This window comes from Phaeodactylum tricornutum, chromosome 18, assembly GCF_000150955.2.
Source record: "Phaeodactylum tricornutum CCAP 1055/1 chromosome 18, whole genome shotgun sequence".
Classification (NCBI taxonomy): domain Eukaryota; phylum Bacillariophyta; class Bacillariophyceae; order Surirellales; family Neidiaceae; genus Phaeodactylum; species Phaeodactylum tricornutum.
In genome coordinates, this window is record NC_011686.1 from 230,802 (window position 1) to 243,581 (window position 12,780).

The 12,780-nt window shown below is 48.1% G+C and overlaps 9 protein-coding genes across 9 annotated transcripts; 4 read left to right on the forward strand and 5 right to left on the reverse strand.

Annotated features, from left to right (window-relative positions):
• Positions 1-150: 150 nt before the first annotated feature.
• Positions 151-619, forward strand: PHATRDRAFT_39057 (predicted protein; the record flags this gene model as incomplete). The annotated part of the gene is made up of 2 exons (XM_002183017.1): positions 151-400; positions 495-619. 2 exons carry the CDS (start codon positions 151-153, stop codon positions 617-619), a joined length of 375 nt encoding a protein of 124 aa, XP_002183053.1.
• A 57-nt stretch (positions 620-676) lies between these two features.
• PHATRDRAFT_48567 (predicted protein) lies at positions 677-1,315 on the reverse strand (the record flags this gene model as incomplete). The annotated part of the gene is made up of 1 exon (XM_002183148.1): positions 677-1,315. The coding sequence occupies one exon, from the start codon at positions 1,313-1,315 to the stop codon at positions 728-730; it is 588 nt and encodes a 195-aa protein (XP_002183184.1). The 3' UTR covers positions 677-727.
• Positions 1,316-1,654: 339 nt separating this feature from the next.
• Positions 1,655-2,931, forward strand: PHATRDRAFT_48568 (predicted protein; the record flags this gene model as incomplete). The annotated part of the gene is made up of 1 exon (XM_002183018.1): positions 1,655-2,931. The coding sequence occupies exon 1, from the start codon at positions 1,924-1,926 to the stop codon at positions 2,929-2,931; it is 1,008 nt and encodes a 335-aa protein (XP_002183054.1). The 5' UTR covers positions 1,655-1,923.
• Positions 2,932-2,974: 43 nt separating this feature from the next.
• Positions 2,975-3,941, reverse strand: PHATRDRAFT_48569 (predicted protein; the record flags this gene model as incomplete). Its single annotated transcript, XM_002183149.1, has 1 exon — positions 2,975-3,941. Exon 1 carries the CDS (start codon positions 3,920-3,922, stop codon positions 2,975-2,977), a length of 948 nt encoding a protein of 315 aa, XP_002183185.1. The 5' UTR covers positions 3,923-3,941.
• Positions 3,942-4,189: 248 nt separating this feature from the next.
• On the forward strand, positions 4,190-4,822 carry PHATRDRAFT_48570 (predicted protein). Its single transcript, XM_002183019.1, has one exon. It carries the CDS (start codon positions 4,354-4,356, stop codon positions 4,729-4,731), a length of 378 nt encoding a protein of 125 aa, XP_002183055.1. The 5' UTR covers positions 4,190-4,353; the 3' UTR covers positions 4,732-4,822.
• A 17-nt stretch (positions 4,823-4,839) lies between these two features.
• On the reverse strand, positions 4,840-5,655 carry PHATRDRAFT_39062 (predicted protein; the record flags this gene model as incomplete). Its single annotated transcript, XM_002183150.1, has 1 exon — positions 4,840-5,655. The coding sequence occupies one exon, from the start codon at positions 5,653-5,655 to the stop codon at positions 4,840-4,842; it is 816 nt and encodes a 271-aa protein (XP_002183186.1).
• Positions 5,656-6,524: 869 nt separating this feature from the next.
• PHATRDRAFT_48572 (predicted protein) lies at positions 6,525-7,719 on the reverse strand. The gene has a single exon (XM_002183151.1). The coding sequence runs from the start codon at positions 7,606-7,608 to the stop codon at positions 6,589-6,591; it is 1,020 nt and encodes a 339-aa protein (XP_002183187.1). The 5' UTR covers positions 7,609-7,719; the 3' UTR covers positions 6,525-6,588.
• Positions 7,720-8,691: 972 nt separating this feature from the next.
• PHATRDRAFT_48573 (predicted protein) lies at positions 8,692-11,023 on the reverse strand (the record flags this gene model as incomplete). The annotated part of the gene is made up of 4 exons (XM_002183152.1): positions 8,692-9,516; positions 9,600-10,216; positions 10,282-10,541; positions 10,684-11,023. The coding sequence occupies 4 exons, from the start codon at positions 11,021-11,023 to the stop codon at positions 8,787-8,789; spliced, it is 1,947 nt and encodes a 648-aa protein (XP_002183188.1). The 3' UTR covers positions 8,692-8,786.
• A 403-nt stretch (positions 11,024-11,426) lies between these two features.
• PHATRDRAFT_39065 (predicted protein) lies at positions 11,427-12,506 on the forward strand (the record flags this gene model as incomplete). The annotated part of the gene is made up of 1 exon (XM_002183020.1): positions 11,427-12,506. One exon carries the CDS (start codon positions 11,427-11,429, stop codon positions 12,504-12,506), a length of 1,080 nt encoding a protein of 359 aa, XP_002183056.1.
• Between the last annotated feature and the right edge of the window lie 274 nt (positions 12,507-12,780).

The following is a 12,780-nucleotide window of genomic DNA, read 5'->3' on the forward strand; positions in this document are numbered from 1 at the left end:
CCCGGACCAAAAGCCACACTCGTCGTGTTGCTGGGTTTTTTCTCACAAAGAGCGCCCGTTTACAGTCAAGACTTCGAAGCTTGTTCTGTGGGCTGCAAAGCGCCACGAAGTCAAACTTTTTTGTCATCCTATTCAAGGACACGCTTTGCAATGTCGGCTCAAGCTAGAGTTTTTTCAGGCTACCGCCGCTTATTCCGTGCCCGCAGGAACTTATTTGAGGGCGATGTGCAGGCAATGAAGGAGTCTCGTGTTGCTATTAAGCAGGAATTTGTGAAAAACAGAGGTGCTGTGATAGCTGGAGAGCAATTTGAGGGCCTATTGACCATGGTGGACGAGGCTGAAGACATGCTGCGACACGGTATAGCCCGAGGCAATCTCAACCCTGGTACAGGAAACTATGGTACGTGTAAAAGGCTGGCGGCAAGTCGTGCAACGCCGTCCCCCAGTCTTTTTTGGTTCTCACGTTTCCCAACATTTGTTGTAATATCTGACAGAAATTAAAATCAAACCTGAACATGTTGAGGGCGTAGAGCATTCCAATATGGAACCAATAACTGCGGACGTTGTATCGAAAATGGAAAGACCAATGGTAGAGACAACTTGCCAATCGAAGAAATAATCTTGGACATTAAAAATTCAATTTTTTTGGAAATTATAGATAGCTGCACTTTTTATACTCGTCCCAGTGGAGAGCAGCTTTCCGTACTAGATGCAAAATTTGAGTGCGTCATTTCACTTTGATGTTGAAGGAGCACGCTGCCATGCTTTGTCCATCAGCTAAAAAGTCACACGATACCACAGCTGGAATTCCCAAGTTTGATAAACAACCCCGAATGATCCCACAAGGGTATGACAGTAGCTGCTGAGCCATAATACGCGAATCTTCGGCACCGACTGGAAACCTCAACATCCATTTCAGGGACAAGTCCTTCAAAACAAACACCCCGCGGTGATTTGTTTGAAGTTTATCGATTTGTTTGGCAAACAACTCTAGCCATACGTCTTTACACAGAAATTTGACGGCTTCCAACTGCTGTGATGCAACAGCAACGGCAGTATCTTGATTGGGTGCAACGTTCCAGGTCTTGTTGAGGGCGAGCCGTTCTGTGATACGGTAGCCAACGGAATATCCCATTCTCTCAACTTTCGCTTGAACCATTTCCGATGCCATAGCCAAAGCCTCTTCCTCGTCGCGCTGACTGTCTGACGCCGGCGCACAGTGTGCCCGCGAGTAGTGAGTCAACTCGGTCACGAGGAATTCAAATATTTGTTCCGAAACGTGGGAATCGGCTCCGGTCGATGTGGAAGTTTCCATAGCGTCCCGATGTATTCGAAAGCGGCAGGCGCTAGTTCTAAAGGCTGAATGCACAATGTTCTTTCCTTGAAAAGTAGGGGCTGTGAATTGTAAGCTACGTTGACATTACAACAAGGCCGTTTCTTTATCCATGTGTTGGCTGACATTTTTGACTTTTTAGTTGCTAGAGAGAGAGGTGTGGACCTCGAGACTGACATCAACCCTCAACCCTCGTACTACAAGCAAGCGTTCGCAAAGCGCCATACGGTAGTTGTTTCTGACTGTGACACTGAATATCATTAGCACTGCTAAGCTGTACGAATTCCGAAGCCTCACTAAATTCTCTAGTTAGCCGAAAGTGATCGACGCTGAGGAGAAACAGGGCATTCCTGACGTACGACAACCAGGCCCAACCCTCTTGTTGCCATGGGCATCTGTCTATGGGCGGATATGCCAGGGGAAGATGGTCGCTGTCTATGTTCGGAAAGATGAGACGTTCACAAAATACCCAGTGCAAACGCGTTTTCCGAGTTTATTGTTGCCACGGAACCACGGAGAACAGTCGAAGACCTATTGACTTTACATGAGCTTTACAAGCTGGCTTAAAGCGTAGCAAGAAGCAATACATAATGAATACTATTTCCTCGCTAACTCTGAGAACCCTTCGACCCAGACCTTCACTGTCGGTTAGGCGGTTTTTTGGAGACGCTCCAGTGGAATTACGTCATTCCGATGCGAGCGCTAAAATTGTTTCCCGTCGAGGCTGGCAAGCTTACGTGCAGAAATATCCGAGAAAAATCGAAGCGAAAAAGAAGGTAGAAGACAAGACTGAATGGCCCAAATCCGTTCGGTATTCGACCTACGCTGCCTCTGCAGTTCTGGTTCCTTATTTCGCCGTATGGTTTGTTGCTTCGAATCGCAGAGCCCGAGAAGCAGTCTTTCCGCTGCTTTCCGATGGCCTGCGTGAAAAACTGCGGAATTACTTCGGGATGGAAGATTTGGATGCGCTATCGTACACTGAAATTGTGGAAGAGAAGAGGACAGTTCCGCGCCGCCTTGATCAAGAATTGTCTGAGAAGGAACGACTACAACAATCTCAAATCGAATCCATTTTGCTGAGCGATGTCGCTATTCGATTACAAACGGTTGAAGATGACAATGTTACTGTACATGCTGACGATACGTATCGAAGAATTCCGGCTTCAACACCCGGAAATGTATCTACTCTTCTACATGTGCTGGGAGACTCAGCTAATTCAACATCCTCAAATGTTTCCGTTGCGGTAGATTTTCCACAGGATAAAACGGCGGACACAATCGGAGACGAATTTTTAGAGAATAGCTTCGACAAAGTCGAATCACCGAAAGATCCTCTTTTATCTACGATTCACACCTATTCATTATGGCACTATCAACCGTCTGCTGCTTCACGATCAACACAACAGACGTCCAGCAGCGCCGGAATCTCCAGTGATGACGTGAATCGATCGTGGCTAGTACAACAAGTTGATCTCCTAGAACGAGAGCTCCGCGGCGCCAGCACCAGACCCGTTGACGATATCTTGGAAGAACTCAACCAGGCAAAGTCGGAGCTTCGAGCACTGCGTTGGAAACGCTTCCTACCATGGCGAAGCTAGATAGACATAACGAGATAGCTTTATTGCAGAAGAAATGGGTCGTCTATTTTGTGGGCCTAGAGCCTCCCCCAACGGCGACCATTTTATCTTGGTACTCACCTTCGCTCCGAAAGTCGGGTCCTAAAGTCCAAGCCAAATCTTCTTGAACAATCGTTCGACCGTTATTCAGAGCAATATCCGTTACTCGTTCTAGTCGATAAGGAACCCCTCTTTGGTTCCCGTAAATAAAGCGCATCGTGTCTGGGTCGAAGCCGCGATCGTGAATCCAAAGTTCGTCTGGCCACAAACTGAGCTGATCTTTGATGAGTATTTTCTGACCCGGCATCATCTGGCTTTCTACCAAGGCTTCTCCGTGCACCATAACGGCATGCAGCCCGTTGGGGCCCTCGTCGAGTGCATAGTCGTGTTGGACAGGGTCAAGTACCCATGACCATCGCACGTCGCATTTTGGAAGGAGCTGAACGCGGCCCTTGACACCAAACTCTTCAAAAAACAGCGGCCATGATGATGGATCTGGGCAACGCCGTAGCCGCCTTTCTAGCTCTGGATGGAGTGTATGAAGCACTGTGTCGATGGTGCTTTCGTCGACAGGAATTAGGTCGTAGAAGCGAAAGCGAAAGATAGCTCCAGGGACACCATCAAAGTAAAAGGCTGCCAACCGCGCCGTTTCCGAGACCGGAACAAGACTGCAATGTATGTGCTCATGCCCACCTCCCTCTCGGGGTAAAAGTCCCTTTTTGCGGTCATGGATCACTTGATTATAGTTGTCAAAGTCTCCTTGAAAGCGGTCCAACAAAGCTTTCCAAACTGAAGCGTCTAAATTGCCGACGTGGTCTGAAGCGCTATTTGTATTACTAGCAAACTCAACGAATGAATTCCTTCTCGCCCTAGGATAAGCCCACAACTCGGTAAAGCTCTTTGACCATTCAATCATTATTAGAATGGTGGCAAGTCCCACAATCCTCGCTGGCGCAGAGGTAGACGCTGCCATGGTCAGGTATGTTCGAATTTGTCTGCAGTGTCAGAGATCCTTTTTTTCTGATATCTCGTACTGACAGTGAATGAAAGAGGTCGGAAGTAGTTACTGTCATTTGGATGCTTCACAGTCAGCGTACTTGCTTCAAATTTTAATATTTAACTTTAAATTTTTGAAATTTCTGACAGTAAGTCTCGCATTCACTGTCACAAATGGACGAAAACTGCGGAGCAGAAAAAGCTGCGGCAGAACTCGGAAGCCAGCTGGATATAGATTCGACCATGGCAAACGGACGAATCAGCACCGCAGCGTTGGCCTTGTTTGCTTTCTCAATCCGCTCCACAAGATCCTTTTCAATAAATCAAACTTCGTTGACTCGTAAAACCGCAGTCCACTGCCCTTTCCTTCTTCGTCCACGTTTACTTCATACTACTAGTACTGTACTCATGGCTACACCAAAGGCGGGAGTCGCCTCCCCCGAAGAGCTCAGCAATTTTGTCGCCGCGGCAGGCGATAGCCTCGTCGTTATCGACACGCGCAATCCCGATGCCGAGGCGGAACCCGGTGATCAGAAATCCTTCGCTGTTTCGGGACTGCCCTCCCAGACGCACCGCCCTCAAGCGATCAATTTGATCTGGGATCGCTCCTCGGATTCCATGCCCTTGCCTGATTTGGAGAAGGACACACCAATCATTACTCACTGCGGAGGCGGGGGACGCGGACAGAAAGCCAAGGAATTTCTCGAGAAGAACGGCTTTACGACTGTCATAAATGGAGGCGGGCCAAAAGAAGCAGAATGTTGGAATGAGTTTGGAGGAAAATAAGAGTTGCTTGGAATCAACTCCAAATGCTTTGACAAAAACGATAGGCGCAGGTAAAATAAAGCCATTATGTAATTACATGGGTAATATTCTGCGTGGGTGCAGATTAGCTCAAGCTAAGATTTGTTTGTATTGAAACGCGTACAAATCAAACGAGTTGTACATGGCAGCCATGAGCTCGGGCACATCACTGCCTAGATCGGTCATCGGGAATATTTGCTTCAGACTGTCCACCAAAGCCGAGAGACTGAAATGAATTCGAGCGTAGCTTCCTTCGGTACCAAACAGATGAGACCGCGGATGGGAGTCGATTAAAACGTACTCAGTTTCACTGCTGGGTGGCAAACATATCACGACGGACTCAGGTGTTTTTGTGATCAGAACACATGTCCAAAATCGCTCAGATTTACACTCCTGAAGCTGCACTGCAAAACCTAACGGATGCTGATCATCTCGAGATATAATTCCTTGGCGCACGCTCCCTATGAGCTCGAGACACTGAAACTCCCCTGAATCTAGAGCTTCTTCGGCCGACATGTGTTCGACCGTTCGATTCCGTGCGATCTTTAGATAGGTTTGATTTCCTGCGAGAAGAGCACACTGTAGAAATTCAGGAGACAAATCAGAAATGTGGTTTGAGGAGCGCAAAAAGTGCAAGGCGTTGGTCATCGCTATGCATGTGCAAGACGACTGACCCGCCTCCAAGCTGTACTGACTCAGAGGACAATGGATGTTTCTAACTTCCGCGGAAGACACAGCTTCAAAACTTCCTGATGTCCCCGAAGCAGCAAAGCTGGGATGCCCATTCAAAAGAAAATTTGCGGAAGCTTCAACGTTTCCGCTGCACCATTCAAGTGCAGCTCGAGCCGCACTGTGTTCAAAGCCCATCGCTTTCAGCAACGCAACCGCTTCATCTCGATGCTCCATCACGAGCGAGGCAATGCTGTCGAAAGGCCTAAGATTGGCTCAAAGTTTGACTTCAGAAGCCAGGATTCGATCGCCACTATCGGTGGTGTTGTTTTTTATCAAGCGAAAGGTAATCAAGGCAAGCGTCTTTACTTGTTCATCGTCAGTGGGAAAGGGAAGTACTTCAGCAGAGAAACAAATAAAAGCGAAAATCTGTCCTATACTGTTAGGTCTGTGCGGATGCCCGTAATCAACAACAATTCATCTCTTCACACTGAGGTCGACATATTCGAAGAATGGGGGTCGTCAGCATTGACAGTGAGGCTAACAGTGAATCAGATGAACCGCACCGTTTTCGTGGTTTACATCGTCCTGGCAGGGAATGACGGGATGTGAAACCGGAACAATGTCTGGGTCCGACGTACAATCCGAACTCGGAATATCCCTTCTATTTTTAGAAAGGAATTTATTTCCAATTAACCTTTGCTCAGAATCCCGAAAGCGACAGTATTATTGTGGAAATGTTTCTTCAGGCAATGAGCCTTCGAGAACCCCAATGAAATGGACTAGTGCAGCCGGATATTTATGCAATTTTCGAACGTGGATCCGTTCACGCAACGTCAGCATCCACAACGAACATTGTAGTTAGTGCATCTCCGACTTTCCAGCAAACACCGAAGCTTGCGACACTCGCATGGGAAACTGTTCTCTCGTAATTAGGTTTCGGAACCTAAAACACGATTTCGCTGAAGCCGCTGTCTTCCAGCTAGTTCTTACTTCAAAGAGTCGCTAACAGTCAATAGAACGGAGTGTTTCAATATTGGTCTACGAGATTCAATCTGGATAATTCCGGCTGCCATACATGATAGAACGTTCACATCCGCTCTCCCTTACAGTGCAACATGAATTACTGTAAATAAAATTTCTACACCCACGTGGCTATATCCGTCTAGGCTAATCCTCGTTTTCATCTCCTTGGGATCCATCCTCGTCGTCTTTATCATTCGACGATTTTGCGTTCTGAGGAGTGTTCACACCTTTAATTTTGTTGCGCTTCATCATTGTTGAAAGAATTGGCCGGCCTTGGACAAACAATTCGTGGTAGTAGGCTCCCTTATCGGGTCCTTCTGTGATGCGTTGAAAGTCGTAGAGATTCAGCTGCCGTTGGAAACTGGAAAAGCGGCTCATTCGAAAGTACTTTGGCATGATCAGCTTAACAAAATCGCGAGGCTTGTGGATCGAAAATGCTCGTCCGTGGGGTAGGAATGAGGCAATGTCACCGCCGCCATCTTGTCTTTCGAGATCGGTTAGCATTTGATGTAGCTTTTGGGGAAATGTTCCAGTGCGGCCCTTTCGTCTTCGATCCGGAGGAAGAGGGAGGCTATGAGGGTCGTTCTCACAGGCAGCGGCAGATCGATTTTGTTCACCAGCAGAAAGGGCCGCCAGTGCCGCTTGTTGCGGTAGGTGCTGAGCAGGAGGTGGCGGTGGCGAAGCTTGCTGACCCTGGAGGAAATTGGCAAGAACCAGAGCCTCTCTTTGGCTTGATTCATAATTTCCACCAAATGCACTTCCGGTGAGAGATGAGAAGGGATTGCCTTGTCCGCCTCCGATGGCTTGGAGATCTTGTAGTTGTCGTTGTTGTTGAAGCAGGAGCAAGAGATTGTCTACACGGGGCGGAGGAGCAGTCGGGGGAAGGCCTCCGAGGGCTATCAGTTGCTGTAGAAGCTGAGCGTGTTGTTGATCTCCCAATTGTTGCTGTTGCAACTGGTGCTGCTGCATTTGCTGCATTTGCAGCTGCTGCTTTAGGAGCGAGGTTAGGACAGCGTTCTGAGCGGACATGTTCACATTAGGACTGTTTGACCCGCCCATCTGCTGTTGACGTGGATATCCTCCAGATAGATCATTCGAAATATTAGGATTCTGAGCTCCAAGCAATGCAGCTAGCTCGCTTGCGTTAAGTTGGCTAATGTTCATGGTTGTGTATGCATCACTGGAACGAGAAAACGAGTGCGGAAGGCGTTTCGGAAAGCAATGGTGCAGAACTTTCGATCTTTTCCATACGGTAGGAATTGCGAGCCCAATTTGCTAACCGTAAAGAACTGCTCTCGTTCCCGCATCCAGCGAACTTTTACAGCGGACCCCCCCCAATACTAGTATACACGCACGCGAGCGAACAAGAATTTTGAAGTCCAGAAACAAAGCTGTTTTTTCTTCAAAATGACTAATTCCTGGAACTCTTGGGAACCTTTCAGCCGATGGATCCAGGGTCGATGAAGCGGTTGACATTCAAAAGGTGACTTCAACGGAACATAGGCACATACCAAAGACTCTTTATAAATATGAACAGGACATTCAACACCTTATTTGGTTTGAAAAGAAGAAACATTTGTCCACTGTTTCGGTCCCATGAGGAATGACACGCTGTTTCTCCGAAATGGGCACATCAAAATGCAAAAGTAAGATGCGCAACTATATGTATCAAATAGAATTTCATAAATCGGGACATTCCTGTAGAGGTGCCCTTTAATTCTACTTATCCATCAAATATTGTTCATCCCACGAAGAACCCGCTGTGACAAGTACGAACTGACTGTGACTCACCAGCAGGCCAGGCCTCCTATGATGCGGTATTACCTTAAATAACCGCAAATAGCTTGTTTGCGGTGGATTATATATCTAACTTGCGGATATTTGTGGTATTTTGGTCCATAACACCGCATTTCAGGAGGCCTGCTCATCAATGACGATTACGCCTCTCGAAGAAAGCCAAACGATTCCTCTGTGTTAACAATAACATTTGAAAATCTACTCTGATTTTTCTCTAGTTAGCAGCTTTTCAATGGGATCAGATTGGTAACGGTGAGCTATGAGCTATAAGTGAAAGCTCCTTCATATGGAACTATACTCTTTTGCGTCTATTGCCTGGGTTTGGCTAGTCATGTGGGTCAAAGTTGCAATTCCTTACCTATCTTTTCTGGACGTGGACTTTTCTGCTTGTACGGAAAGGCTTTTTTCAGGAATTCAGAGTGATCGATCTAGGAAGGGATTCTTCGGAATGCGTGGAAAACCAATAGTTTTATTATTAATCACCGACATACTTTTGCGTTCCTTGCCCAAATTTCAACATCCACCGCTTTGGCTTCGACCTTATTTCAGACTTCATTATTCTTGTTCATCGTTCGCCAGCAATCCTTGATCTGGACGGAAGTGCGGTTGCGCAGGATGTCACCATACTCCTTCTTGATCTCCGCCCATTTCCCCACGCCGAACTTTTGGGACCCAACCTTGACGGCGTTCTTTTCCTCTTCGGCCCATTTGCGGCGAGCCTTAACCTTGCCTTGCTCGTCAAAGATACCGTCATCGGGAGGAGGGCCGGTGAAGCGGCGTGAGGGGCGACGAGTTCTTCGACGGGGCAACTCGCTGAGAGCCGCACGTTCTTTTTCGTCCTCTTCGTCGTCTTCATCCAACTCATCGTCAATTGCGAGGCGACGAACGCGTTTCGTGTCCTGTTCCTCGTCCTCGTCTTGGTTGTCCGCCGTACGTTTGCGGCCTTCCCCGGCCGCCTCGGCTGCCAAAGTGCGGCTTTCCTCCAAAGGATCTTCACCATGTCCTTCGCCGAGAGCTACACGGTTCTCGCGAAGGCGCTGAATGTCCTCGTCGTCCTCGTCTTCTTTTTTGATAGAGGGGACGGGACTGCGTTGTCCGCCGGTACTTTTGCTTGGAGTGCGTCGAGCCAAAGCGGGCGTAGAGGCGAGCAAGGCGAGACCGCTTCTGGGAGGGATGCCGTAACGTAAACGAAACAGCATGGGATCATCGGAGCCGAACGTATCACAACTCCAACGGCGGAGGACGACCTCGATCTTATTCTGCACGTAACTCAAGCTGCAAAGGGAGAACAGGAAAGGTAAGCAGTCGAAAGAAAGAAATGTGTACATGGATGCGATGGTTTTTGCCGGAATACGTACTTGAATGGCTTCGAGTCCAAGATCTTGGCGAGGGCCGATATGTCTTCAAAAGTCTCGGTACCTTTGTTTTTCTTCGCGGGCTTCTTGGCAAAAAGGGTTTCGGCTACTTCCACACAGCGCTCGTTCTTGATCTCGCTGATGATCCTGACAACTTCAGCAACCTTTTTCTTATCCAGTTCCGGCTGACCTTCGTCTTTCTTCAAGATCTGCTCCTCGAGATCCCAACGAATAGGTGCAATAGCCTTGTTCACTTCGAGACACTGTATGAGTATTTGATACTTTTTGCCAAAACTGGCCATCTCCGCTCGTTCTTCGTCCATTTCGGGGTTCTCCGCCATGCTTTCGTCTTTTAGATTGAGGACGGCATCTTGACGTAAAAGGATATCACGAATATGTTCGAGATCATCTTGCAAGTCGGACCAGCGTTCCACGTCCCACTTTGCCAGGTTGTCGGGCGAAGTTACTCTGGGTGTGGTAGTCACCAAACCGAGCTCCTCGTCCTTGTCCGTCCCGTACGGCGGGGCTCCAACCGCGTTCACCAAAAGCTCCGCCAGGTAACGACGAAGGTAGAGACGACCAAAGTTACAGTTGCGCGCCGGGTGCAGGTCCCAAAAATACTAAAGAGATAGACCAGTGTTAGCGGATCTTACGCAGGCGACCGTCAGGTGTCGTTGGCACTTACAGTGAGAGTCTTCCAGCGCTCCGCACGCTTCTCACGATCGGAAAAGATCATTTCCACCTCGTACTCGATGACGTCCGTGAGTATTTCAAAGGCCCCGGGGTCCATTGAGGGTGCCGTATGGGTGAGGACGGGAGCGGTTCCAAGCGTTTCCGGTTCCTCCACCGGCGGAGCCGCCAGGACAGCTTCGACTTCGGCTGCCGCTTCTTCAACCGGTTTGGGGGCTGCAGTCTTCTTTTTAGCCATTGTGTTGGAGAAAGAGACTGTCTTGACGAAGGACGGAGAGCAATGCTACTGTAGACGATTCACAAAATGTGAGACGATGAACCCTATAGGACAAAAGGGGTAAACAACCCTTTCCAATGAACCGAATGGACGTTGTGCAGAGGGTTGTGTTTGCCTGACTGTGAGTTGTGGTTATGGTTGCGGTTGGGGGCGTTGGGTTCGACGGCGATGCCCCCCGGTGGTTTTTCGCGTGCGTTGGGCGGAGCCAAAAACGTCGTTCCGATCCCGAAAAAAGGGCCAGGGCTGCGGCAATTGGTACGGACGGGATTGGTTTTGGAGACCCCCACCCTCGTCCCGCTTCCGTCAGCGGGGTTCGAGTTTTTTCGCATACAACCGGAGGAACGTTCTCGCTCGAAGATCGCAGAAGCCTGCGGAACCGGTGACGACGAACTCCTAGTGACCAAACGTAGGATTCCCAATTCTGATATTGCAGCTGAGAATGTAGCTGTCTCCTAACCATTTTTCCGTACTTCACTTACGGATACATATGTTTGGATGTGTGTCACACTGGTATGTTCCGTTCCTAATTTGTACAAATTACATGTATTATATACAACTTATACTTCTCCAACGGATGATTTTTGAATACTTTATAGTTAACCACTTTGAGGTAGCGACTCTGAAGAATTTAGAAAATATGGACTCATCCATATTTGATTGGCTATACACTTACAGCTATTTACGTAACCGGTCGAACGTATTGTCAAACTATATAGAGAAACAAACGTATAATCAATATTGGTAAGCTTGAGGACCCATACTACGATATCTCGTACCGTACTCTGTCAACAATCTCTTCGAAATCATCAACAACTCCGTTAGACGAGAGACCGGAATATCTTGCCTGCCTGGTTTTCACAAACATGAGCAGGCGGGCCGGAACAAATGATTACATCCAAAGCCTACCAATCCCGCGGAGAACGGAGATAGCTCGATTGGCACGGTTAGCAATTTATTCCTTGTGGGGCCTTGCCTATTTGGCAGTTAACCACTGGGGACTTCAGTTGAATCGTCAGCTCTATACCTTTGTCACGACAAAGAAATCCTTATTGCCGTATGAGTCACTAACCAAGACAATGCGCAACATAATCATGGTCCACGATCAGGATGACAGCTTCTGTAGAGCTATCACCAACCCGGGAGTCACTTCTTTGTCGCCATCTCCCCTAGAGTTTGTACATATTCCGAGAACCGGTGGGAAAACAATCGAAGCCCTCGGTAGTAGATACAACATATCGTGGGGATGTTGCCATTGGATGAATTATTCACGGCTAGACCTACGGTGCCCGAGGCGTAAACACAGTAAACCAAATCATCCTCACTGGAACACATCGTACTGGCACGTCCCTATTCGATACCACTCGACGGGGCTGAACGCATCCGATCCGACAGAAGAAACCTGGAAATGGTACGAAAGTAAAAGCCTTTTTGCGGTGGTCCGCGACCCTTTCCATCGGGCGGTCAGCCAATGGAACTTTGCGTGCAAACTCCCGTCGATGAATGTGGAAGCTGATCAATGCGGTAACGCCACGCTAATGAACCAGAAGCTCTTGGAAATCGCTCGGTTGACTGAGAAGGCTGGCCCAGGTACCGTGAGTAGAGCGACGAAGCCGTCAAAAGAATATTTTTTAGCTGATGGTCGATTTATCCCGCAGGTTGATTATGTTACCAATATTCCCCCGAACAAGCTCGGAGCTGCTCGACACAATCCAGAGCAAGTGTATATAATCCGGCAGGAGTCGTTTTTGGGAGATCTCTCGTGCTTGTTACAACGCTTCGGCCTAAAATGGCGACTCCCGGCCAGCAAGCGTGATAAGGAAGCAGGGCGATTGACAGTATCAAACTTGACTAGGAAGACGAGAGATGTCCTTGCTCACGTTTATGCTGAGGACTTCGACGTGTTCGGCTACGCGAAACAGATAGACAATAGGTCTCCAGTCTAGACTGAAAGCCGCCCACACCAGAGAAGGACTATTTGTAGGGAGCATTTTATGAGAGACTTCTTGCGCATAAAATAGACTTTCTTACTGTTAGTACGTACTTATGCAGAAACCAGAAATGAACCAAACCGCACAACAATAATTTGTCCTAGTTCACTGTCAATTTGTGAGCTGACTTGTTGGCTTACTCGTGACCCACAAATATTCACAATTTTACAGTAAGCATGCAGTTGTAGCCGCATATCCGACAGACAAGTTCATGGAAATTCCGTTTCTG